The following is a 27,847-nucleotide window of genomic DNA, read 5'->3' on the forward strand; positions in this document are numbered from 1 at the left end:
GGATGTCGGGGTGCAGAAGTGGAGCATGCGGGCAGACCTGACGGCAAGTGCTTGTTTACTCGGCGCTTTCAAGCAGATTCACAGCTAGAAGCAAAGGCTGGAGGAAAACGGGAATACAGTACAGAGGCACCGCACGGTTGAGGCTGGAAGAGGCCTCTGGGTCTATCTGGGCCAACCCCGGCTCCAGCAGGGACACCCAGAGCAGGATGCCCAGCCCCACGTCCCGTTGGGGTTTGAAAGTCTCCAAGGAAAAGAGCACACAGGCTCTGGGCAGCCTGTGCCAGAACTCCATCATCCACACAACACAGCAGTGCTGCTGAGGGGGAGCCCCAGTGCTCCAGTTCTCAAAAGACCCTGGCTCTATCTTCCCATGTAAGAGATTCACCAGACTCTATCTTGTTATTAGAAATACTTTACATTTTTTACTTTGAAACTATAGCAAAGCTATGCATTAGCTAATATTTAATTACGTTCCTTTCCATGTATTGGTGAACTTGGAATAGCCTTCTCTGAGCATCCGGAATCGTACTCATCAAAGTATAGCTTTGGGGATGTGATTAGTGAAGTAATTAGTTGTACTTTGAAGCTGGGAACTGTGATTTTGACTTGCTACTAGGCTTTCTATTAATCAAGCCTTGTATTTTCCAAATCCCAGCTTTCCTTTTAATTAGAAAGTACACATCTTTGTTAGTGATTATGTCAAAACAAGCTTGAAATAATGTGAAGCATGTAAGAATGATAAAGAGTTGATCATAGAATCACAGAATATTCTGAGCAGGAAGGAACCCTCAAGGGTGATTGAATCCAGCTCCTGGTTCTGCACAGCAACATCCAAAACTCAAACCCTACATCTGAGAGCACTGTCCTGGGCAGCCCGTTCCATGCCCACCACCCTCTGGTGCAGACCCTTTTCCCGATCTTACAAGAATTCTGGAAAAAGAGAGTTATAAAGGCATCGTTCATCACAGTTCCCTCACATATCCAATTTTGGTCCTTTGAGGTATGAATTCGCTTACTTTGTTAGAAATGCAAGAAGAAAACCGTCTACATAGAACAGGTTTCTAGTAAAATTACCTCAAGCAGATGAGCAACAATAATATGTCTTACCTGCTGGATTCACCATACATCTGGCTTTCCAGAGATGCTGTTTTCCTCCCGCAGACAGAATAAGGGCAGTATCTTAGGAGCTTGACTACTTGTTTGAAATTTCCAGGTCTGCTGCAGGTGGAAGGAACGGTGGTTAGGGCCTAGCATGGGGAAAGGTGGGAATGGTACATGTCAAGGTCCTGCCCTGCCTTAGTCTGGGGCACAGCAGTGTGTGCACTCAGATGGAGGACCTGGAAGGTGACCCTGAGTCCTGTGGTGCAGATGTAAGCAGAGGGCAGATGAGATCATCGTTCTTTTCATCAATCTCATTTTTAAATCTGTAAGTAGAACAACAAAAAAAAAAGACAACAAATAAAACCCAACCCACAAACCAAACAACAACAACAAAAACCAAAAACATGCACACACACAAAAACACAACCAAAAACAATCAAAAAACACCACCAAAACTGTAGGCTCAATTACTGCCCACTTACACAACTGCCATAAACTTACACGACGGGGATAAAAACAATTCAAAGTTCCCAACTAATTCTCTGTCTCTGAGCTCTAGATTATTTTTACACAGATGTAAGAAAGAAAAGATTCAAATAAGGCTCCTCTTGCAGTCTAACATGAAATGTGAAGCAAAGGGTTTTGTCAGGGCAATACAAGTATAAGAGGAGCTTATTTGGCAAAGCCGCACATTGCCCAGCAAGGCTTTTTTCCAGCAACCCAGGACGTGGTGGGATACCATTCTCACTGTGACATGCCTATAACCATGTCTTCCTTAGGAGATTTTGCTAGCCCAGCAGTCAGCCTGAAATGAGAGCACTTCATGCTTTCCACTAACAGCTCCACTAAGAGAGGTAGGGCATCCATTTTCACATATGAAATGTGACCTCTGGGCAGGTTGTTTGGTCTCTTATAAAGGAGACCATCATCCCTTTCACATGTAGCATTTCAACCTCTCTCCCACACTTCTACCAGCTGTGCCAGGGATGGGTGACAGGCCTGAACCTGGCAAGTCTGCTCAATGGTTATAGGCAAGGAGAAGCACAGTCCTAAAGCTAGATGAGCTCACTAGCATTTTTTCACTATGCATTTTGACCTACTCTTACTTGTACTCTCCATTCTGCTTTCTGCATCCTTCTTCAAGGTGAGATTCAGCTGTTTTGTCTCGCGTGGCTTGAGATACTAGAAATATTTCCCGTTTTGTGACAGCTCTCTGAGAAAGAGTGATGGTTGTGCAAAGGGCTGGGACAAGGATGGGGTGAAATGCCCAGGGAAGCCTTGCTGGAAGATGGTCAACAGTCTGCAACCAAAGGAAGTGTGACTAAACAAGCTTTAATAGCTAGGTGCTAGCATGGGAGCATGGCTAGCAGTTGTCTGGGAACAGCTCCTTATACCTCTTGACCTACAGAGAACATCCTCTTCTTAATAAAGGAGTCATGCTCCATACAGAAGGGCTATGAGATGGTGACATCATTAGAACTTCAGTTTGACTAATTATTCTTATTTTTGGTTCTTTTGTGAGATCAGGAGATACCCGATCTATCTATTATGTATTGATGCTTACCAATCTCTGCTCTGTAATATTTCCACTCTGACCTCAGTAGAAAGACTTCATTTAGGTCATTTAGTTCTTCTTTGCCCAAATACCTAAATCTCCTAAGTGCTTAAGAAGGCATAGTGCCAGGAGCTGAGTTTTTCATTTAATCAGGAAATTGCTTTTATAGATTCGTTATTACATATGTTATTAATATACAGGTATAGTCCCAAAAATAAAAAATTGAAAAAAACAGCCATGTCCCATTAAATGTAACTGTTAGCAAATTGGCTAAGTTTCAAAACAAAATGGTCACAATGTTATTTTTTGACCAAACCTAATTCCTTTCAATATATGTGTTCAGATATAAAGCAAAGCTGTAAAGCCAATGATGGAACCAACTTGGTACATTTTGGATATTTGTCCTTTCTTTGGAAACCATTCACCCTCAAAGAATGGTGATAGGGCAAGGAGGAATGGTTTCACACTGAGAGGGGAGATTTAGGTTGTATATAAGGATAAAGGTATTTTACAATAAGGACAGTGAGGCACTGGCACAGGTTGCCCAAGGAGGAGGTGGATGCCCCATCCTTGGAGACACTCAAGGCCAGGATGGCAGGGCTCTGATGTAGTTGTCCCTGTTCATTACAGTGGAGTTGGACCAGATGACCTTTAAGTATTCCTTCCAACTCATACAATTCTATGTGATCTTTGGAGGTTGAGATATGGTTGGGCCTAGATGTGTGGAGAAAAAACACCAAAATAATGGCACTGGCCTGCTTTATTCATCAAAGCTTAAGTATTTCCTCCATTACTTGTAGAAGACTCTTATAATTTTATTGTATTATAACCACTTTTCTTTGTGGAGTTGCACCTTCCGATCATCCAGCATCTGGGTACATAGTCTGTACCAGAGTGATCATGATCTGTAAAAGGAGCAAAGGTGGATAACAGTCATCGTGCCTCAAATTGCCAATCCTTTCTCCTACTATTTGTACCTGGAGATTCAGTAAAAGAAGGAAAGGTATTTCTGAGAGTATTGTTTTCCTATTATGTTGACCCTTCAGAAAGATGTTTACTACGATGCAGCAGTAAAGTTGGACGAGATGATCTTAGTTGTCTTTCTTAACGATTCTATGATTCTATGAAAGCATCCTGACCTTCTATAAACTAAAACACGCCGTCAGCTTTTTAGTTTTCTTCTTTATTTTCGTCTGCTGGAGCCAATTACATTCCATCCACCAGAGAGCGCCAGTAGTACCGGAGGCCGGGAAGCTCCGGCTCAGTCGGTGGGAGATGGCTGAGCTCGCTTACAGCACCGTGAGCTGCCTCACAGAAGGCGATGGTTGACCTCAGCTGCACAACGCTCGTGTATGAGGATGCTATGAGTATGGCATAGGCAAAGGTGAGGGACTGGAGTATAAGGAGCTTTTCGGCACCGCTCTTTACGCTGGGTGTGGAGCCAGGAGTTGGTCTCGATCCTTGTGGGTCCCCTCTCACCTCAGGATATTTTATGATTCTAAGGGAAAAATATATATATATATCTTCATTCGTGAGTTCACTTTTTGTGCAAGAGTGTTGAGTATACATTATCATAATAGATGTTAAATTATAACTCATTCCCTTGTATTTTCTCAGAGAACTGGCTGCACTGCAGAAGCCATTGAGGTAAACTGGCATCTATCTTGGCAGACCAAATGGGGGACAAAGACAGAAGAGTCTGGAAATGCACTTCATCTCTCCACTTCCAGATGTCACTTGAGCAGAAAATGTTTTGGTTAGTGGAAAAAGTACTGAAGAGGATGGCTTTTAGATGAAAGTCTAAATATAAAGTATTTGACCAAAGAAGGAATTTTCTCCAAACTCAGCAATTGCCGTGCAACAGAGCCAATTTTAAACATATTCACGCTTTTATGTACAAACATACATCTATAGAGGGAGAGTCCTCTGTGTGGTGTGTTCTGGTGGGGCTCTTTCGCTGGGTGTGATGTTGCAGTCTTTAGTTTCTGGCTCCTCCTAGTGCCCATATAGAGTTAGAGGCACGTAATAGATTATAAGACTGTTTCCGCAAAACTAAGACTCAATTCTCCTCCTGAGCCTCCTGAACTGTATTATACTTCCCAAAAAGCTATCTAATTTCAAAAGTCATTATGTCTATCAGTAATTATTCCCCAGACTTACTTATGGTGTGATTCTGTAATGGTGAGTTTGCTGTTTTTCATATTTGTTATTCCTTTTAAAAAAGCATTTGCATGCTTCAGTTGTGTTTCTTCTGATGATGAAACAAGTGGTCTAACAAAGCTAAGTTTCCTTCTGGTGGCATTTAGCTGCAGCTGACTGATGAGTGAAGAGGAGGCAGCAGCAAACAGCAGCTGCCTTGCTATTGCTGCCCTGGGCTGCCATGCAAAGAGGAAGGCTTTACCTTTCCCTTTACCGGCAGAGCAGTGGTAACTGCCCTGACACTAACTGAACTACACACAGGGTGCCCCACACAGCCAGTGATGTGCTTGAAGGCAAGGACTAGCCACCTGTGAAAGGAAAAAGGGGGATGGTGGCCAACAGAACTGTGTTTACTGCTCTGTACATCCTACTCTGGTTTTAGATCCACATCTTTTCAGGACCCACAGGCACTGGTGGTAAGGTGGAGAAATTGCTAATGTATCTCCACGGGTTTAGGTGCCATGCCTGGGGATGTTCTCAGGGTGTGTAGATTTTAAAGCTTGTTTTAAAAGAATTCAGACTTCCTCCAATGCAATATTGTAGGGGAAGTATTACGATTATACAATCTTTTGGAAACTCTTTCTTGCATAAGCTCTTTGATAGACTTTATAACTTAAAGGAATGAATGCAGTTTCTCATCAACCAAAAAAGGTTAGGAGGTGTCAAACCCTAGGGACTCCTAGCTGTTCATTAAGGAAATAAAGAAAAGGCAGGAGCCAAGGAGCCATTTACCACAAATGACACCTTAGAACTGAGGCCAATTTCTTGTTTTCAATAGGGCCACAGTGAGCTCTCTTCTGCATCTCGTGATCTGCTGTTGTCATCCTTCTCTCTCCCACCTCTGCTCCTTGCCCTTTGTTCCTACAGACACCCACCAGTGGTGTCTGCAAACCTCCAGCACAGTCTCTTCCTTCCAGCAGAAGCATCCCTGGATGCTAGTAATCCCACCAGGCCACACTGCCTCATCACTGCTTCATATTAAACAGCTTCATTGGCTTCAGGCACCCTTCACTGTGTATGTTGCTAGTTAAGAGCCTGTGCCCTCAAGTATCAGCTTAAACTAACGCATGCAGCCGAGGCTCCATGACTTGAAGAGCCGTATCCACTCTAGGTTCTAAATGACACAGCATTAAGATATTGTTGAGGGTTGTATTAAAACTGCAGAGACAATGTCAAAAAAAGAAGCTAGCTTTGCTTTTCATGTACTCCTTCAACACATGCAAACAGAAGAGGAGAGTTGTGTGTGTTGCTTCATTGCAGCCAACACCTTGAAATTTTCTATTGCCAGAGCATTTCAGAACTGGAAGTAGAAACATTATCCATGTGGGTCTAACAATAAAATGTATCCAGCGTTTGGAAATAAGAAAAGGGTGATAACAGGAAATGTCCTATGAGTAATAAGAGTAAGAAAAAGGTGCTGGATATGTCTGCAGAGCAATTGTCTTAGAAACACACCATTGGAATTAGAACAGAAGATAACCATGAGGTTATCTTCTGTTGTGCCTGAAAACAGGCACAAAATTCAATACATCATCAGTAACTTTTTATCATTTTGGCTTTCTTGTTGACTTTCATGTCAAACAGAGGTTCTACATTCTCCAAACCAGACATCTTCCGTGAAACGTTTAAGCAGATGTTAGTAGAAGTAACAGAGGGGGGACAGTGTGTAGATCTTGACTGGTTCCAAATAAACCCTGGAGGTTAGTTCCTTATGCAGAAAGAAGGGGGAGCCAAGCACCCAGCAACTTACCTTCTCTGAATGGGTCAGACAGCAGCTCTCCCCACTCTGTTTCCACAGTTTGCTCACTTTCTGACACACAGGATGGTGCTCCGTGGATGAACAGGCCAGCAGCTCTTTGCCTCTGTTTTCACAGAGATTATCAAAGGGGATTATCAAAGGCAGAAATCCTCTTGACTCTGGAGAGTCCTTTCAACCCTTCATTTTTAGTATTTGATGGACCCCATACTTCAGCTCTTCCAGAGCTTTCCACCTCACCCACTGCCCCTCCCAACCTCCAACAAGACCACATACACACAGGTGAAAATATCAGATAACTGCTAGGCACATGCTCTCACTGCAAGCCTCACCCTTCCCACCCACGAAGGAAAGATGTTAAAGATTAACTCTTTTGAGACCGTGGCTCTTTGTATTAAATGTGATTTAAATTCATCAGTGCATAAATGGAAAACGGTGAAGGACAGAAGACAGGGAATGGAGAAAATTCAGAAAACAGCCCTAAGAGTTTCCAAAGATAGGTCTCTGCTACTTTGAAGAGAGGAATGCTGTTCCTCAAAAATATAATTTTCTGGATCCACATACTGCACTCTCATCCACAGTTTTTGGAGAAGGAAACACATGGAGGAAAACTGCTTTGATGACAGCACTGCGAAATACCACAAGCATTCCTGCCAGTGTACGTTCAAGCTCTGAACTCTGGTTCAACTCGGTTTTAGATGAAAGAGACACTCAGTTGATGTCACCTTGCTTCCATAAATCCTATTTGAATCACTGATTGAGGAGGAAGCAGAACATGAGCACTGCTTAAGCACTTATCAGACTTTCTAGAGCAGTTGGCTTCCTTGTATTTTCCAATAAAACATTTGCAGGGGCACTTACTAAAACAAAGAGCCATTATTTCGGTAATGTAAAAACTATCATTTACTTTCAGCAAATGGATCAAAAGAAGCTCTTTTGTAAACAAAATTCTCATCCCACAGACACAATGGTATGCACAATAACATCACATTTTGCCAAGAGATTTCAGTAGAAAACACAGTAATTCCAAAGAAAGAAAGTGTAAGTTTATTGGACGCCAACATTTCTTAGTCAAGTTCTAAGTAAAGAAAACATACAGTAGAAAAAGTTGTACAAAGCAGCAATGGATTTACATTGCGTTAAAGAAAAAGTTACCCTAAGCTATTAAGTCTCTGTCCTAAAAAAGTAAAAACCCATTCTTAATTACAATCCAATACTGTTGTATCGAATTGATATACAACAACTGTAAGGTATACAGGATTAAAAAAACAGCTTCTTTTGCCTTACCTCTATAACAGTTTAAATGACAAGTGATTCTGTGTAACGAATTGGAAAATTCCATAGCAAATATATTGGATAATTCCAACTTCTAGAAACTGCATCAAACTATCTCCCCGCACCCAAATACTACAAGTGATTCCATTTTCCTGCTTTTTAAAAAGGGACACTGTCAAGAATAAGCTTTAAAATGTGTACTTTATGCGTATTCTGCAAAAAGATTTTTTTTCCCTGCTTTTACACACATGCTTTAATTAAACGCGCTGCAGTAGTGAGAAGCGTGCATCTTGAAAAGGTACCACGTATCACTGAAAGAAACAACAAAGGAAAAATAGATCAAGTCCTTTATTCTGGGTTAGAGAAAAAGCAACATGAAAGCGAGCTCCACCCACAGAATTCAGATCTATTTTTCTGGCACCTTTGCAACAATTTAGGAAAATGCCTTTAATAGCTATCTTCATGCCTAACAAGCTCAAGTGTTAGCTCATGTTTTCTTTGAATTTATTCATACCAAGTATTTTTAATATATTTATAGCATACACTCTTTCTCTTGATAGTGTCCCTTTATGTACAACAGTTATAGTACAGTTTTTCACAAGTTGTTTTAAATAAACAAGAATCAATGACATTAAAAATACTATCAGGCTGTGTTTAACAAAAAAAAATAATTAAAAAAAATTAACACTGATTAATCAACAGCAACATTGAAAAAATCCTAACTTTACTGTGATTTTTATCTAAATCTTCTGGTAGGAAAATGTAAACAATTTTTTTGAACAGTATAGGCACACGCCAGACTACAGGCTCATGCCAGATATTTGCACCCTCACTGTTAGTGCCAAGAAGTTCGACATAAGTCTGTCCTTATCCCATGTGTGGAGCTTCTAGTTTTATTACTTGAAGTTTGGAACAAAAACAGAGTACGTGTAACCTCAGAGCAAACCTGCACATGCTATTTGGGGGGAAAAAGGTAGCAAAATAAAACAAAATGTATTCTACTGGATGCCACCAGAATGCTTGCTTATATAGGAAATGCAGGAGCAAATCTTACAGCTGTGTGTTTTGGTTCACAGATAAGGCTACATCTCCACTCTGGAAGACGTGAGAAAAAGTCTAGTGTCACCTGCTCCTTCAGTAGGTTATCTTCTCAGCTGTCAGGATGTTTCTATTCTCCTTATGCGAAATAAAATATAATAAAATACAAGAAGTATCATAGCATCATAGAATGTTTTGAGTTGGAAGGGACTATGAAGACCTGGTTCCAAACCCCCTGCTGTGGTCAGAGACACTTCCCATTAGACCAGGTTGCCCAAAGCCCCATCCAACCTGCCCAGAACAGTGCCAGGGATGGAGCATCCACAGCTTCTCTGGGCAGCCTGTGCCAGTGCCTTACTGCCCTCTGAGCAAGAAATTTTTCTTAGTATCTAATCTAAATCATTCATCTTTTAGTTTAAGGTTCCTTCCCCTTGTCCTATCGCTATGTTGCCTCATAAACAGTCCCTCTCCAGCTTTCTTGTAGGTCCCCTTTAAATCGTGGAAGGCTGCAAGGAGGTTTCCCTGGAGCCTTCTCCAGATGGAACAAGCCCACCACCTTTGGCCTGCCTTCACATGAAAGGCACTTCAGCCCTTTAATCATCCATGTAGCCTCCCCTGGACCTGCTCCAAGAGCTCCATGTATCTTTTGTTCTGGGGGTCCCAGAGCTGAATGCAGTGCTGCAAGTGGGACCTCAAAAGGGCAGAGCAGAGGGAGACAATCTCCTCCTTTGCCCTGCTGGTCAGCCATCTTGTGATGAAGCCCAAGATGCAGTTGGCTTTCTGGGCCGTAAGTGCCCACTGCTAGCTCGTGTCAAGCTTTTCATCTACTAGAACCCTTAAGTCCTTCTTCTCAGAGCTGCTCTCAATCCAGTCATCACTCAATCTATGCTAAAATTGAAAACTGCCTTGACTCAAAAGCAAGGACCTTGCTCTTGGCTTGTTGAACTTCACGAGGGGGCCTACTCCTCAAACCTATCAAGGACCCCATTGATGGCGTCTCTTCCCTCTTAAATTATCAACCAAATAAGCTGAGTAGCTTCGCATCATACACAAACTTGCAGAGGGTGCACTCAACTCCACTATCCCTGTGAAATCCCACTATCCATGAAGATACTATATAGTATTGATCCCAATATGGACCCTCAGGGGACACCACTTGTTTCTGGCTTACACTTGGACAATGAGCTGTTGACTATAACTCTTTGCACATGGCCATCCAGCCATTTCTTTACCTATCAAACAGTCAAACCCTTAAATATATACCTCTTCACTTTAGTGGCAAGAATGTCGTGGGGGACCATATCAAAAGGTCTTACAGCAGTTCAGGTAGATTCTTACTGGTTGATGTCCTTCATTTTTATAAGACTGCAGAATTATATTTTAGGTGTACATGCCATTTTTATGCAGAGGAAAACTCATTTAACTTTTCATTCTAGAACATAAAAAATAAACCCATACGTCATCTCTCACTTTCAGTGGGTGACCATGGTCCCAATTTATCAAAAAACCTAAGCATGTTTTTTAAAAAAAAATGTTAAGACTGATCTCATTGGAACTTAATCACATGCTGAGACCTTTGCCAACACAGTGCCTCAAAGGAAAATAAGTCCCAAACCAAAATACATTTTATGGCTCAACCCTGCTTTCTTAAATGCAACAGAAGTTTTCACTGTACTTCCACTGAAGCAGTATAGATCGCTGAGATTTATCTGACAAACTATATTAAAAAAAAAAAAACAACAACCAAAAAGAAGTAAAAATTCTAATCTATATATATTAAAACATCTGCACATTCCTGTCACAAGTTTAAAGGAAAAAAACCCTTTTTGTATTTAGCAAGAGCTCTATATTTGCATCACTTCAGCACACAATTACAAAATTAAACAAAATATGATGAGGACAGGTTTTTGTATCAATAAATTTGCCTTTTATTTTGGCTGTGGCCAAGCTAGACACTCTTCAGAAGATATTTATAAACAAACAGCTAACATTTTTTTTCCATAATTTAACTTTTTAAACATATATTAAAGTTATATAAGTGGAAGCATATTTATTCCGTATCCTCCAAAATAAACACTTCTATCAAGGGTTTTTTTAAGGTACTGTATAAAAGCTAATAGAAAACCAGAACTACTATATAAACATCTCATATTTAAACTTCAGATATCCTTAATTCCTTACAAAGCAGGAACTGAATTTAAAAAACAAAACTAAACACAGAACACGCTTAAAGTTAAAAAGAGACTTAAGAAAATCTGAAGAAACGCTTAGGAAGAAGCTATTTAGACCCAACTTTTTTTCTTTTTAAATATAATACATAGCGTGCTAGGAAGAAGGTCGTTTCTTAAAGATATTGTGTGAGGTTTTGATTTTAAGTGTGGTTTTTTTTTTAATCATCACACCATGTATCAGATACCCAGTTGGAAGTTCAATGACTGTAACATAGTTGACTAGTTACCATTTTCTTTTGGAAAGTACCCTGATTTTTGAAAGGCTGGATATAAACTACTATGCTGTTGGGAAGAGGAATAACTGATGAAAACTTAGGTATCAGTTTGCAAGAACATCTTCATATTTTCTATGCACACATTTCTTAAGTACATTTAAAGCATACCTAGCAAGTCCATACGTTTTTCGCATTTTGTTAAATCAGGTTACTTAAGTGCAGTAAGCATTTCTTGTAAGAAAAAAATTTAATCTTATCAGGTTTTTTAAGAACCTAACTGATAGTGACAGGTTAACATGACTAAGTTGTGATCAAGTTTGCCTGGAAGAGAATAAAAAGAATGTTTAGCAACAATTTTATATTTCCATCAAAAAATGAACTGAGAGGCTTGAAAATAACACTGCTTTTTTTTTTTTTTGGTAGCTAAAAAAGGAAAGTCGGTGGTCCACACTGAGCCTATATTTTTAAACTGAATTGAAGGAAAAACACTAAAAAATTCTGTTAGGAGAAAACTAACAGTGGCACACTTGGACTTCAATTGAGAAAAATCTTTTCCCATGTGTGCCTAAATGAGGGTGCTCGTCCTCAGATCCTGAAGAGTTACACAGGTGCTTTATTTTTGCTGGTACGAGCAAGCAATACTTTCTAACTTTGAGTGTAGGATGCTGGGGAAAAAAAGCACTATTAGAGCTAAATAGAATGAAAGCCTCACTCTTGTTCCCACTGAAACTGGTGACCAAACTCTTGCTCTTCTCAGTGAGCAAAGACTGGGCTCTGACTAGATAGTGTGGATTGCAACCTCAGTCCCTCAACTTCCAGAGTAAAGTTAGTCAGAATCATAAATACCATTTTCATCACTGATGTTCTCACTATTCATTGCACTACTCCATGAAGTTTAAATTCCAGCAGAACAATTTTTCATTTAATTTACCACAACTTCTGGGTAAACATTTCCTTGAACAAAGTAATTTTGGACCCTTGCTGTAGTTTCTGGTAAGTATCTATGATTCGACTTTTACTAAATGCTCCAGTTGTGACTTGTGGTAAAATAATGGAACTGCACAAAGTGTCTGCAGCACATTATTCTCATGATTTTCAACAGATAAGAAAACTGCAATACAGTACCACAAAGGATAGAAAGCAGCAGAAAGAAATATACTAAGCATTGTATTCATAAAATACAGTGATAGCAATGTGATGGTTTTTCCTCTGCTCTGAGCTGGATATGCACGCTTAATACAAATTTCAAATACATACTTCTTCATTTATACAGATGTCTATATAAATATTTACATTTTTACTTTATGTTAAAACTTATCTTTGTACTCATGGCCAAGCTTATCACTGAGTGTAGGAACACAAGTCATCTTCTATCCCTTACCGAGCTCTTTTTTTTTTTTTCCTTAATACTTATACATTCCTTTGCAGTTAGAATTACAAACAGTTGTACAAATAGCAGAAACAAAATTATGAAACTTATCCAACATCCATTCAATCTTAGTTCTTATTACAAACAGTAACATTTGCATTATGATGGCTGTCAATATAATGACTTTAGTTACTGAAATATTCATAGTAAATTAGTCTTTGGGACGTTATATAAAGCGATGTACCCCCTCCCCCCACTCCTCCTTAGAAACTTATAATTAAATGGCTGAAAGCAGGCTTGCTGCTATTTTTTTTTTTTAATATAAAATCTTATTAATAATATTGCTGATTTTAAATTCTACTTTAATTTGCACAAGTTCCATATAACAACAAAACAATTTTATGTTCCCTTAAAATATCAAACATTCGTATCCAATAATATCGGGATTACTGAAACGTGAGGTTTATTCGTTATTGCTAAAGATCTCTAAGACCTAAGTCAATACATTAAGACACTCCATCCACTTCCTCTCTAACTGCAAGTGCATGGCAGCTATTTATATGGAGCTTCTGTGTTGCTTTCTTTAAGAAAAAGAAAAAACAAAACACAACAAACAATGAAGTTGGTTACAGTATTTCACCACTATAAACTCACAGTTAGAATCCAAATTTTTGTTGCTCTTCCATTTAATATATAACTCTATATATAATACACACGCACACACCAACATCACAGGATGAAGATCCATGCATAGAATCCAGATGCGATCGCATTTCAGTGTTAAATGAAATCAAAATTATTCTGTTACTATTAGATCCCAGTCCATATTATCTTTAATTACCCAGCTTTCTACCTACTAACAAAGTTAGTTTACCTTAATCTCCAAATTCAAGCAGCATCACAAATTCAGAATCTTCTGTCATCGTTGTTGTTTTGATCCTCTTAAATTTCAAGTTTACACGGCATACATCCGAGATCCTGAAAACAGCCTCCATCAAATCAGCTTTTCAAGGTATCTCTGAAAGCTAATTGTGTGTCTGCTCATGGCTCCAAAGACTAAAAGCTGTCTTGAAAGTCCTGTGACAGAGTTTACACATGTACTGCCTTTTGAACGTGATTGCTGAGAGTGGTGGAGCATGATAGAAGAGCGTATCTGACTCCTGCGGTACAAATAATTTTTCAGTAGTAGTGGAGCTTTCAGACAAGCCCGTTGGACTATCAGGCTCCAAAGGCTGGATTTTGGGTAGTGGCGGGGGCGGAGGTAAAGGTGGTGGTGATGGGGAATTAGCTGGTGGACATACCTCAGGCTCCTTATTTGTGGACTCCTCTGCAGCCTGCGACATGTGGGACTGGAAGTGACTCCACAGCCGGAAATTGGTTCGGAAGGCCTTGTTGCACACGTGACAAATAAACGGCTTCACAGAGCATAAGAGCTCTTGGTGACGCTCCAGTTGTTTGCGTACAGTGAAAATCTTCCCACACTTTTCACAGGGCCACAAACCGGCATCTTTGTTGGAAACTACTTCCTTTGGTTCTCTGCTTGTCTCAGTGACCTCATCCTCTACGTCGTCTGCAGGCTCTTCCTTGATTTGAATTTTAAACTGCTTGGAAACACTTAAGTCTTCAGGCAGACAAGAGGAATCTTCAGAATCAAAATTAATCTGTTCTGATGAGTCACTGAATACTCCGTCTTCCTTTACAGCAAAATTGTTTATTTTATTGGATTCTGATTGAGGAGGCAATCTTGATGAACTAGTTATGTCTCCATTGTGATCCAGGATAGGTAAAGAAAAGTTCTCTGATGGAGCCATCGTGTTCTGATTGTGAACTTCAACTTGATGACGCCAAATACTAAAGGATGATTTGAAGGTGCGCATACACTCAAGACAAGTAAGCTTCTTGTATTCACACTTGCTTTCATGCTCATGCTTCAGCTCTGGGGATGAAAATCTAAGGCTGCAGTAAGGACAGACAGTAGCGTTTCTACAGAGTCGCTCATGATTTCCCTGTTCAATAAGTGAAGAGAGCTTAGCATTACAGAGACGGCACTGATAAACTTCCTTGTTTTCTACAGGACTTTCAATATGAATATGGTCTTTCTGCTTAGGAACCTTATTTCCTCCAATTGGTTTTTCCCCTGGATGCATTTTTATATGTTGTTTGAACTGCGAGAGGAAACGATAAGCTTTTCCACAGTAGAAACAAATATAGGCTCCTTTGGTTCTTGATCTTAAATTCCTTTTGATGACTTGTTGTGCTTGTGAAGTAGATTGTCCCTGAAAACCTTGCTTGCCACGTCTTAGTTTAACTATTAGAGCTTTTTTAATTTCTCTCTCTCTCACTATATCAATCAGTTTTCTTTGGAATTTTTCATCCAAAACAGCATGAGAACTGGAAGCTGGTGAGGGATTCTTGACAATTCCATGTTGTGTCTGGCAGTGTGTCCACACTTTGAAATTTGTGTGAAATCTCTTGTGGCATATGTCACAAGCATAGGGCTTTTCTGGATTATGATACATGTTAACGTGACGATGAAGACCTGCTGTTGACCTGAAAATTTTAAGGCAGTGTTTGCATTTAAATTTTTTATTTGGTCTTGCTTCTTCCATTTCACTGTATTCATCTTTACTGACATCAGAATCGGCAAAATCAGCATCAAGGTGCGTAGGGCTTGAGCCTTCCTCGAAGTTTTCTTCCGATTCAGGAGAACCCTCTTCATTCACCTTGAGTTTTTTGAATGGTAGCCTTCTATCGGCTTGAAATCTCCTTTTTGCTGGAAGTTCACTTGGTTCCTTATGATCATCCTCAGTTTTAAAAGGAAAGTCTTTATTTGTAGATACTGATGCGTCGCCCACTGTAACTCTTATTATTTCAGATGGATCTGAAAGTGGACTGCTAGGTTCGGTTTTTATTCGCACCTCTGTGAGAGGGGAAGAAACTTCCCTATCAGTTGTCTGAGAGGCACTGAAGGACCTAAGGCGATGTGGGTGCATTACCTGTGGCTTTTCGTCTAAGATTAACTTCTCCGATGACTCTTTCAAGCATGACTTTTGAGATGCAACATTAAATATCTTCTGGGAATCAGTAGTTCCTGGTGAGGAGGAAGATGATACCTGTGAAGGTTTTAGGTCAACAGAAGGTGAATAAATAGGAACCTGGCTGTCCATAGACAGTGACCTTCGAAGGAGACTTTTTACAAGTGGACCACTTCTGTCAATGCTTTGGTTTTCAGGACCAGATCCACTAGATGGGATTACTAGTCCTAACTTCGAGTAGTACAACAAATTCCTATCTTCACCTTGACCATTTCCTTTTCCGGCCTCTCGTAACAAAAACGCAGATTCTGATGAGCCACGCAGAGATAAGACTGGCGGACGTGGTCTTTTTAATAACTCTGCAGCCTTTCCTCTTAAAAGCTGACTACTGCTTCCTGGTTCATCACTTGCAATTTCTTTCTCTGCTAAAGGTATTTGAGGCAACACTGTGTTCCTTTTCACTAAACCACCTCTGCTCTGATCCTCTGCAGTTCCAGAAGCTTCGTGAAACTTGGTATAGCTCCCAGGGTTTTCTTTCAGCCATCTCCTTTCAGTCAGTGATAAATTGTGAAGGGTTTCAGCTGGCTTTGCTACTTGTGGTCTAATGCTAGTTTTGATAGCAGCAGAGGGTAAAGGTTTAGAAGTATGGCTTAAATCATGCTGTGTTTGATTTACACTCTTTCCTTGTGCTTCGCTTCTGTTCTGACAGACAATGACACTCCTCTTCTGAGAACTACTTTCATCTTCATCTTGATACAGTATCTTCTTAATGGGGCAAGATGGAAAAGGAGCTTGAGGGCTCTTAGAAATAATGTTTGTAAGAAAGGATATTCCAAGGCTGTAGCCCAGTTCTTGCACAGCTGCAAGACTGCCTTTCTCTATGAACAAGGATGAAGAATAAATGTAGTTTAACACATTATCAAAAGCATCTGGTTCACAAAAGTCGAGTTGAAACACTGACTGAGACTCATTCTCCTTATTTGTGAACAGAGTCTGGAAATATTCGCTGCTGGCAGCTAGAACGTTTTTATGAGCTCGAAATTTCTGATCTCCTACTATAAGAACAACATCACATAGCTGTCCCTTTAGACGCTCCTCATTCAGTGCGCTTAGAAGTGAAATGGCATGTGCTGGATTTATGTAATGCAAGAGCCCCTCCATGATTCTGATGTTCCTGAAAAAGAACATAATAAGAATTATTTTCTTATTAACACAATAAGAAAAAAAAACTACATTGCTTTATGTAGACAGTTGTTAGAGATAATGTAAATGAACCTAAACTCTCTGTACTTCATAAACAAGCTAAATGACCATCAATGCTACTGAAGAAAACAGCTTGTTTGGAGCAAAGGTATGGCATTTAACATAACATTGTTTCACTTCAGCAGATGTACAGGCATTAGAAGCAGCTCATGCTAAAGAACACTTTCAAATACTTTCAGTTGATCTTACACTAAAAATATCACATTTAATTGGGGAATTGGGGTGGTATTGTGTTTTCTACCTGCAGTATAGCTGTCCACATGAAGGAATTCCATTTAATGACTTCAGTTGATCATCTTTTTCTCAAGTTTAGCTTTAAGAAGATCTATCTTGGCAATTACTTCAATAAACTTTTGAATCAGATACTGTTGTGGTTTAGCTCAACAGGCAGCTAAGTACCACATAGACACTCGCTTACTCCCCTGCCATGGGATGGGGGAGAACTGAAAAAGGTAAAAATGCGAGAGCTCCTTAGTTAAGATAAAGACAGATAAGGGCAGAAGAGGTTGAAAGGGAAAGAGAAAAAAAAAAAAAAAAAGAAAGAAAGAACAAAAGAAAAAGAAGACAGCAAGTGATGCACAGTGCAATTGCTCACCACCAGCTGACTGACGCCCAGCCAGTTCCCGAGAAGCAGCAGTCCCCCTGGCCAGCTCCCTCAGTTTTGTTGTTCAACGTGACGCCACGTGTTATGGGACATCCACGTGGGCCAGAGTCAGCTGTCCTGGTTCTGTTCCCTCCCAGCTCCCTGTGCACCCTCAGCTCTTTGCTGGCCGGGCAGCGCGAGGAGCTGAAATGTCCTTGGCTCTGTGTAGGCACTGCTCAGCAACAACTACAACAACAGTGTGCTATCAACATTATTTTCATCCTAAATCCAAACACAGCACCATACCAGCCACCATGAAGAAAATTAACTCTATCCCCGCCAAAGCAAGGACACACACCTGAAGTTAGTTACACTAAGTCACTTTTTAAGGTTAAGCAACCCTGACAGTCTCCTGCTAACTAAACAAATTAAAAGGTTTTAGTTGTTTTTTTTTTTAGAAGTGATGAAAAGGGCATTAATACTGGCAGAATTATCACCTATAATCTAGGCTAATTCATTATGTCTGCTTATATTTAATGAGCGCTAACGTGCATACACTTCTAACTATGAAATATGTATTAATTCTTAGACCTGCACTAACAGGATTTGGTTTCTTGGAAATTTCATAATTTTAACTGAACTATCCGTGCAGTACTTTGTTCCTGCTAGAAAAAAAAAAATCAGTAAACTGAATTCTCCATCTTATTCATTAGCTTATATGTGGACTTCATGCCCATAACCTACAGTTAGTCCCAGATGCATCCAAGAGTGCAATAAGCACAAATTAAACTGCAGTGCAGAAACCCCCACACTGCTTCAAAACACAGCCTACTCTGTACTGTACAATGTCTCCATAATTCAACAGGCTTCTCTTGGCTAGGTTTTAACAAGGGAAGACAAACAGGTTTTAAACTAGTTTGAGCAAACAACTTCTGTCATATAAATTGAATTTTATCTATTGGTGCACATGTACACACGCACAAAAATCAGGAATATCCAATTTTATTTTGTTGCCATGGACACTCCTACAATTCTGTTTAAGACAACCTGCAGTATAAATTTTTAACTACCTTCCTCTACGGTGATGAAAAACAAGTAAATGATGTGTCTGTTAAAAGCTATTCTTTATGCAGCTGATTTAAGAGACTTAAAATACTTACATATGATATATGCTACCATAACAAAAAGGTTTCACTATTTGTCAATTCTCAATGAAAGCTGACAATTTTATCAAAATAAAAAATTAAGAAGCTATAATCCTGTAATTATTAAATGAGAAAACTTGCAACCAATGGGCTTCAATCACAGGAATTGATTGAAGTCTAAATTGGTAATGCTGAGAAGGTGACTTAAAGTATGCTGGATACAGTGTCTCAGGACACTGGTCATATCACAGGACTAAGCTACCACTGCTACCACTTTTACAGCTAAAATTACCAGATGAGTTCATGGTATCAGGGCAAAAGCAAAATTCTGTTTCCTCTTTAGATCTGCCTCTCAGTTGAGTGCTCCAGTGCCTTGCAGCATTATTTCACTAACACTAATTTATCCTTAATTCACCTCAAATAGTTATAAATGTATAATGCCTCCACTACTCTCTCTAAAAAGATAGAACAGTTACGCTTCTATGAATGTGAGAAATCCATCTGTTTTGCTCTATTTTTTATGTTTGACTTAAAAGTACCATCTGGGGTGTGAGCTATTTTTTGGACACCTCTGCAATGTAAAGTGGTGTCTGAATGGCCCTAGTCCAGCTTGGAGGTCTGCGCACCCGTTAACACTTGAAACGTTATTAGCAAGTGCTCCAGGAATGCATTTTTCCCTTTATTTTCATCTTAAACAAAGTTTTCACACTCATATGATTTGTCTGTGTTGCAAATTAAATAGTCTACAGAGATAACAAAACAACAATGTATTTCTGAAGGAAACTTGAACTAAAATATAATGGTAAAAACACCTACTAAAAGTTGCAGCTGAACCCATACCTCAAGGACACGCTGGGTAGGAGACGGTCAAATGTTCTGAAGTATTTTCAAACCTTTCATTTTAATCTGCTTTACCCAGGCCTTGAGTGTTCTGTAAGACACCTGAAGAATAAACACCGTGCAGTTACTATGTGTTCCTTTATTCATCATAACACAGTAATGCTATTTCTACAGATTGGTATAAAATTCACAAATCTAAAACGGAATCCAACAGCCCCCCATTTTTCTTCCTATATACTCCTCCTTAGTCGTAGGACATGTTGAACACACTACATTACACAAGACAGAGATAAGCATCCTAGCACAATCCTCCATTTCATTCGCAGAGCACAGCTTCTTCTGCGCACTAGAAGAGGCAGACCTCTTTGGTGCAACTGGCACTTTAACAGTAACCAAGGCTGCAACGTACACAACTGGCAGGGGACCAAATTAATCCTGCAAAGGCAGCTTTAATCCTGGTCTTTCCTACTTCTAGTGCTTGACTTTCAGCTCCATAGCCTTTAAACACAATGGTCAGAAATAAAACAAGTTATGGTATGTTAAAAAACAAATTCAGAACCAAAAAAACAAATGCAGAACCATTTTAACACCTTTACACAGGCCATCAGAAAGCCTTTTAACACAGATTTAAAAAAATAAAACAAAAAACCCACAAGATTACTAGTGTAAAAGCACAGCATATTAAAGTTTTACTGCATGAACAGTTCTTGGTAACAAAGTTAATCAGAGTTTTCTTCTCCCCTTGGTTCATCCTATCTGCATGCTGCCAGTCACAACTGCAGCTGCGCTAGAATAAATATTTGCAGGTCTGCATTACAGAACAGGTCAGACAATACATAGAGAACAAATATTTCTTTTCAAATGCTGCTCATTTCTCATAGTAAAGCTCAATCCCAGGAACAATTGCATTGGCATAACTGAAGAGAAGGCAAACTGTGGGAACGGAACAGCTCTGGGAAGACAAGAGATTCTTACAGCAGTTTGCCAGTAAAGCTGATGTAAGGCTGACAGCACTCAACCCCTTTACAAATGGCATGCCTGACTGTGTGTAAACAACAGATTTGATTCCAGGTGTTTGAGGAATCATACTTCCTCGGCTGAAAATTATTTTGTCACTAACTACCTAAGCCCTTTCCTGATAATCTGTGGTTTGTTTTTTTTTTTTTTTTTTTTTTGCAACCAATTTTTCCAACTGCTTTCAGTACCAGCTAGAAACAAAGCTATTTCCTACTTTGTCCCCTGATGTGATGTCAAGGAGACAGAGTGCGCCAGATCTCTCACTGTCTGTGCTCTGGTGTTACGTGCTACTGGTCCTCAGGAAGAACAGTGACAGCGAGGCTCCAAATCCAGAAGAGGGAGGTGCAGCAGGAGCACCTTTGGGAGATGAGGAAGAAATTTTATTGTCAAATCTTCAACAGCCCTCTACTGATATCAGCCTCCAGAGGCTGAAATACCACATTTGACACAATATTATAATAAGAGCAAAGTTATTATTTTGAGCAAGGACAGAAAAAGATATCTCCACTATTTCAAATGACTGGAAAAAAAAAAAAAAAAAAAAAAAAAAAAAAAAAAAAAAAAAGGAAGTCTCTACTCACAAAAGCTCTTCACAAGTGAAGAATCTTTCTCTTTAGCACAGCAGTTCATTGATTCTCACCAGCTCCCTGCCATCACAATGTGAGATCCCCTTCCGTCCTCTGTCCCTTATTCTCACACCTCCTGCTCCAGCCCTGGGGTCCTCTACCTTATACCGGCTCAGTTGCTCATGTGACCACCCACTAGGTTGATTCAGCTCCCAAAAATGAGGCAGGAAAAAAAAAAATAAATCAACCCAACTTTTTATATATGTGCTAATTTAGAGGTGAGAAACTTAATCAGCTCGTGCAGAGGTCAGATGCATCAGAGCTGCTGTAAGAGAAGCAGTGAAACCGCCTGTTCTTTGTCAGCAAGTCTATCTGCTTTGCCATCTGAAACTTCACTTTCAGAAGCAATGAAGTCACTCAGGCTGAAACTTTACAAATAGAATCAGGCAGATGTATGAAAAAGTTGATCACAACAACTAATACTTGTAAATACATAAGACATTGCTGTTGCCTGCTGACTTCCATTATAACCGCGTAACTGTCAGCTAAAGCCACATCAATAGCGTCCTGGGGGTGCAGGTAAGGAAAGACTGTTCCAAAACACCTGAGGACACAGTGCTGCAGCAAGAATGTGCCAGGGCTGACAGAAACTGCAGTTAGAACAAGAAAATGCAGGAAAAGAAGAAATGCTCACAGAGGAGACAGAAATGAGAGAGACTTAACAGTGATTCTAAAAGGGAAATACATGTATAACTGCGGTGGGGGGAAACCCACCAAAATGCAGAGAGATAAGAATGGTGAGGCCCTGTCTCGGAACACAAGAGGCTTCCTGTGGTGTCACCAGGGAAGCACAGGCAAGTTCTGCCTGGCCATGAGTGCTCTGATTGCTCATGTACTGCTTTGGACCCAAAGTGGAAAGAAGCCTCATTATCAATCAAGAGACCAGATGCAAAAGAAACCTACGTCGCTTAAACTTCTACTTGAGTATCCTGTGCTGGATTTTATTATTTGAGCTTGACTACAGCTTGTCAAATGCCTTTTCAGACACTTAACTAAAACTTGAAGTAAAAGCTTTGAGCCTACAGATTGTCTGCACCCTGTAATTGTTTTTCTAAGTAAACATTTAAGTGATTTCTTGCTGCAAGTTTGGGGATTTTGTCCTTCTGGATTTTGAAAAATGTGATTTTGACTGCTACTGTTGTTTTCTCCACTGCAATCAACACTGAAAAGTCCATGAAGACAGATCTTTTCATTTCCAGTAGATCGGCAGCCAGGAGATTTCGGAAGACAAGCATAAAAATCAGGAGAGAAATATATTTATGCGTTAAACTGATATAATAATTTCAAACTATTTGACACACACATGCACCAAAAGAAGCAGAAATTTAATGAAAGGAAAAGAAGAAATTCTGTACTATTGCAGTCTCTTTATTTTGCCCTCCACTACAGACAGACTAGCAACTATCCTAACACAGATTAGATGCTCAGGAATCAGAAACTGTTTTTCACATTCAGATCAGACCCATCTGAACTTTGCCAACTGACACTCAAAACAGCTCCAAGTTACAAAGTCTCTGAGTACCACCACAATGCCTTTCACATTCTTGTTTACAAACAAGCAGCATTTAAGGGTGTGATTTCACCTTAGTCTCAGTCCAATCTAATCAGAGATTGAAGGGATCAGTCCGCACCTCCTCCCCCTCTAAGGACAGAGAAGTTCACTGTCAGCTCGGCAAGCTGATCCAGCTCACCAGGACATTGCACAACTACGGGATGTAAGGGAGAGGGCAGGAATGCGTGCTGGCTGGGAGCTCTTCTCATTCTTCTTGGAAGAGTTCGTGAAGATTAGCCATGGTTTGATACGATATTTGTCCTGGCCTCAGTACCTCAACTGCAAGATACGCAACTCATCATCTAGACTGCTGCAAATAAAAATCAATGCATTTTAAAATCCTTTTTCCTAAGGAGGTCTTCAGTTTTCATTCTTTCAAGTTTCTTAACATTGCCATCAAAATCCCATGGGAAAAGCCCCAGGACTTGATGGCAGAATGTACACTACAATCTCTGAACAAAAAGCTATCCCCAGCAATATTTCAAAAGACTCCCCCCCCCCACCCCCTCCTTTTTTTTTTTTTTTTTCTTTTTAAATTAGAGATGCATGAAATCAAGAATTTGAAGAAGGGGAAATGCACACCAAATCTGTACGGCTGCATTCTTCCTAAAAGTTGAATTTATTATTTTATTGGTAATGCTGAGATATACTTAGCAAGTTGAATAGTATTTGGTCACCTGCTTTGCTGTATGAGCTGCTCTTTCTTTAACTAGTCTAATACACAATAAAATTCTACTTACATACTGCTTTCAAATCTGCTGGCATAGTGAAAATGACAAACCACAATCATAATCATAGAAATATTTCTCTTAATATAAAGACGCTTCTTCCTGGCATAGTATATTTTGGATGGGAACCTGTGTAAGATTATTCCCTGTAATTTTTTACACTAATGTTTGTGCAAGAATAAAAGTATAGGAGTAAAAAAACCTTAATCCAAAGCATGCTGAACTACTCTAATAGCTGAAGTGTGCACTGAAACTAGAAAATTGCCAAGTGAACAACTTGGTAATTTTCAAGATTCAGAGTGCAGGTATCTTTCACTCACTGAAGTGACCCAAAGAAAACTCCTTTCAGCCACTGTTAATAAAGGGCAAGATATGAAGAAGCCAACTTTTCTAAGGTTCTCTGACCATTCAGTGTAGCAGCGTTCATTAGGAAGCAGTTCACTTGCTCTAAACTTGACAATTTTAACAGAAAGCTGAAAACAGCTGCAACTATGGCCTATGACTCACAGCTCTGCACCTCCCAGTGCAACACAAACTGTGTGGTGGTTACAGCTCCACTTCCTCCACCCAGCTCCTCCCTACCCCCCGTATGACCACACTCATTAACAAACGGGATCATCATTACTTTGCAGACAGAACAGCTTTCAAAACCTGGAAAACTAGAAATGGAAATTACTTGATGTTTTTAAATGGTAACTGCTTCACAGCTACTGAAGTTCAAAAACAAACAACTTCAATGAAGCACAATGGCTTTCTGTAAAGTTGTCCATTCAAACACAAACGATGGCATGTCTCTGCTTGACAGCAACTAACCGTAAGGGAAGCAGAGCCAGCCACTGCTGACAAAATGATCAGAGCATCAGCTGTTTAATTCTCTACAAGTATTCTCCAGCGTTGCATACACACAAAAGATGAGCCCAGAAAACACCACGTCTTAGCAATATCAAGCTTCTGGGGATCCACACAAGAGAGGGGACACAAGTGGTCTAATTTATTATCTTTATGTACAATTAAACGTATAGCACGCATGACTTCTGGAGCTTCTTACAAATGCCTGCATTTTTCTGCATTAATTGCTAATATCATAGAATGGCTTGTGTTGGAAGAGACCTCGAAGCCAACCCACCCCAACCTCTGCCATGGGCAGGGCTGCCCCCCACCAGCTCAGGCTGCCCATGGCCCCATCCAACCTGGCCTTGAGCGCCTCCAGGAAGGGGCACCACAGCTTCTCTGGATGTACTAAAAGATAAGTTACGCTAAGTGTTTAAATAAAGCGCCTAACTCATAATGACTTGATTCCCGATTTGGATCAAAGGCAATGTTGAAATTAGTGGAAGAGCAAGAACACACTGGAAAAAAATATACAGTCACCCCTTTAATTTTCATCCACAGGGGTGACCTTGGATCCAGCAGGTTCTGGGAAGCCCACAGCTGGAGAGACTCTTGATAAACTCTCTTCTGGCACACATCCCCACAGCTGAAGTCTCCAAAGGCTGTGAAATTTCCCCGCAAGTCCTCACTGAGGGACACGTAAATTCTTTAAATGCTCACATCTAGCCATCCTGAATGGATTTTCTATAGGAAGAAAACACCACATGTTCTTCTGAGAGGACAACACTCATGACAGAGTGTAATAACAGATTCAGAGAGAGAAGTATGCTAGATCCTATTAGGGAGAGATAGCCACATCATTTGTGTTTTGCAAACAAGGTTTATAAAAACAGTTGCTAAGGTTTGCTCAGGAGTTCCTCCCCCCCTCAAGAATATCATAAGGCTGGTGGAAAATTTTAGTCAAAGCAGTTAGTTTGTCAGTTTGAGCAAAGTAAGAACAGAACACAGTAACTAGCAGCCTTTAGACAAAACAGATATAACACAGAGCTCTCTTTTATCTATGATACAGATTTACTACTCCTGATGTCCTATCGAAAGCATTGTTATATAAAAATGTATTAAAAAAAAACCCACAACCTGTATTTCCACGGTAATATTGCTTTAAGGATGAAAACTCCAACAGTATCTTAACTGCAAGAGCTTCACTGTACTTGGGGAAAAAAAAAAAAAAAGTGAGATCATGTAATTCAACACAATGTCATATCTACATATCTACACCAACCCCTCCCACTGCACTCCCCCAAGAACAGGACAGCTTTCAGAAGAGTGCCGTTTAGTTATTAAGAACTGCTTGTACACTGCTTGTTGAAGTTCCACAGTATGTCCTCCCTCGCCAAAATAAGTCGTGTAGATGGAAGTGTTTCAGAGCTTTGATATTTCACCTGATCCACATCGAATCGGGACAAATAACGAGAGCTACACTAAAGAGAAATTCGGACGTGCATTAAGGCTGGCCCCACGAACTCCTTCCCACCCTGAAATTCGCAGCCTAGAGGGAATCCCCGTTTCAGCTCTGCAGCAGCTCTCCACACCACAGGTGGCACCTGCCCGCCGCACCGCCCCGCTCCTCCCCCCAGGCTGCCAACCGGCCCCTGACGACCGGGAGCCGCGCACCCCTTCCCGCCGCCAGGCGCAAGCGCGCGCCTCCCGCGCCGCCAGCACCCCACGCTCCCACGCACGGCCGCTCCCGCTCTCCCGCGCCGCGCACGCGCCCTCACAGAGGCACCGCCCCCCGTTCCGTCTACAGCCTCCGCGCAGGCGCAGTTCCGGCGGAGGGGGGAACAGGGTTGAGGCGGAGCCGAGTCGCCGCGCGTGCGCGGAAGGCGCCGCGGCGAGTCTATGTGGCGGGTGCGTGTCGGCGCAACGGGCGCCCGCCGCCTCCTCGCGGCGCAGAGCGCGTGCGCGAGGCAGAAGGAGAGGAGTTTCGTAACCGGCGCAGGCGCAGTGCCCCGCTCGGGGACCGCAGCCCCGTTCGGTGGGGGAAAAAAAAAACACCTCAGAGTTACGTCAGGAAAAGACGCCTTTGTACACGGGGAGACCCAAGCGGCGCGGGCGGCCCCCGAAACGGGCGCGAGACGCGGCCGTTACTCACCCGCTCTGCCGCCGGCCGCGCCCCCCCCTGCCGGCCCCCCTCGGCGCCGCCGTTCACGGTTCGCCCGCGCGCGCTGCTGCCACCGCCGTGATTCCATCCATCTTGAATTTGACGTCATCCCACACCAGGGATGAGGTCATCGAAGGGAACGCTCGTCACGTGCGCAGCGCTCCGATTGGCCGCCGGCAGAGCGGGGGGCGAGGCGCCGGCGCGGCGGGGAGGGCAGCGGCTGGGGACGGCGACGGGGGATCCCCCACCCGCCGCCCCTCCCCTCTTCGCTTCTCCTCAGCCGCTCGCTCCGCGGGCGGGCGCCGCTCGCCGCGGTGGCTCTCCCGCAAAGCCCGGCGTGGCGCGAGCCCCCTCCCTCCCAACGGCTGCTTAACGGTCGTCCGCGCGCGCGAGGGAAACTGAGGCAGAAGCTGTGGGGCGGTGCGTGGGGGTGCAGCTCTGCTCCCCCTCCCCCCACACGCTAACACAAACACGCACTCGGCTTGTAATGCTCGTTTTGCCGAGAGGCAGGGCAGGGCCCAGGGGTCGGGCTGTTTGGAGCCGTGTTGAGGGACTTCCGAAAGCCGTGAGGGGCTGTGTGAAGCGGCGTCTCTTTGGGATTGCCCGCCGTGAGTTACCTATTTGTAGAGGGGTTTGTGTGTAAAAATACAAGCGCTAACATCTTAAGAGTTTCCTCTTAAATAAAATTTAAAATTACCAAACTTCTCTTTTTTTTTTTGTTTTGTTTTTGTTTTGTTTTTAGAAGCTAATCTGGCCCATTATCTCTTCATTAAAGACAGCTCAGTTTCTGGAGATTAACATCTAATCCACACGCTGGTTGCTTTTAAATGTGCCGCACAAATACTCTGAAGTAGCTACTAGAATCTCTAATTCGTTTAGTGCTTGCATTGAAACTTGTTTTGTTTCCCCCAAGGATTCAACACAAATGAGCTAAACCCTATGGGAGAAAACCCCATTATGAAAAATGTCAGTGTACCTCAACAGTTCCAGCCTAACACTTCCCTTTCCAGACACAATTTTTGCCACTGCGAGCTCTTTTTGGTGGTGGTGCAAACTTCTTAAGCTGCCTGTAAAAGGAGGATTGTGGGAATCAAATGTTATTTCTGCATTAGAATTGGATAATATATTTTTTTATTTCATGATCTCCGCTGTCATAGTTCTTTTTGGGAGTCTTTCTGCTTAACTTGGGGAAGATCTCTGATAGTTTACGTCACTTATGCTCTAGATGACCCTTCCCAGGAATGCATGCTCTGTATATAGGTGTATTTAGGTGTATATATGTATATTTTGTCATACACACTGCAAGAATATCCTGCACGAGATCAAA

At 41.4% G+C, this 27,847-nt stretch overlaps 1 protein-coding gene and 1 long non-coding RNA gene across 13 annotated transcripts; one reads left to right on the top strand and one right to left on the bottom strand.

Annotated features, from left to right (window-relative positions):
- Window positions 1-380: 380 nt before the first annotated feature.
- LOC146545555 (uncharacterized) lies at window positions 381-10,706 on the top strand. Its single transcript, XR_014879642.1, has 2 exons — window positions 381-4,040; window positions 4,274-10,706. It is a non-coding gene; the product is annotated as an uncharacterized LOC146545555 (long non-coding RNA).
- ZBTB21 (zinc finger and BTB domain containing 21) lies at window positions 7,636-26,651 on the bottom strand. Of its 12 annotated transcripts, none has more exons than XM_085208866.1 (6): window positions 24,900-26,192; window positions 21,204-22,433; window positions 20,837-20,979; window positions 19,606-19,707; window positions 17,633-17,866; window positions 7,636-16,948 (listed from the first exon to the last, which is right to left on the bottom strand). In XM_085208866.1, exon 6 carries the CDS (start codon window positions 16,933-16,935, stop codon window positions 13,765-13,767), a length of 3,171 nt encoding a protein of 1,056 aa, XP_085064992.1. In that variant the 5' UTR covers window positions 16,936-16,948; window positions 17,633-17,866; window positions 19,606-19,707; window positions 20,837-20,979; window positions 21,204-22,433; window positions 24,900-26,192; the 3' UTR covers window positions 7,636-13,764. The 12 variants fall into 12 exon arrangements, with proteins under 12 accessions (XP_085064992.1, XP_085065065.1, XP_085065000.1 ...); XM_085208939.1 differs by lacking the exon at window positions 24,900-26,192 and having other exon boundaries at window positions 7,636-13,899; window positions 14,041-16,948; window positions 21,204-23,312; XM_085208874.1 differs by lacking the exon at window positions 21,204-22,433.
- Between the last annotated feature and the right edge of the window lie 1,196 nt (window positions 26,652-27,847).

Source organism: Meleagris gallopavo, chromosome 1, assembly GCF_905368555.1.
Source record: "Meleagris gallopavo chromosome 1, MGAL_WU_HG_1.1, whole genome shotgun sequence".
Taxonomy (NCBI): domain Eukaryota; kingdom Metazoa; phylum Chordata; class Aves; order Galliformes; family Phasianidae; genus Meleagris; species Meleagris gallopavo.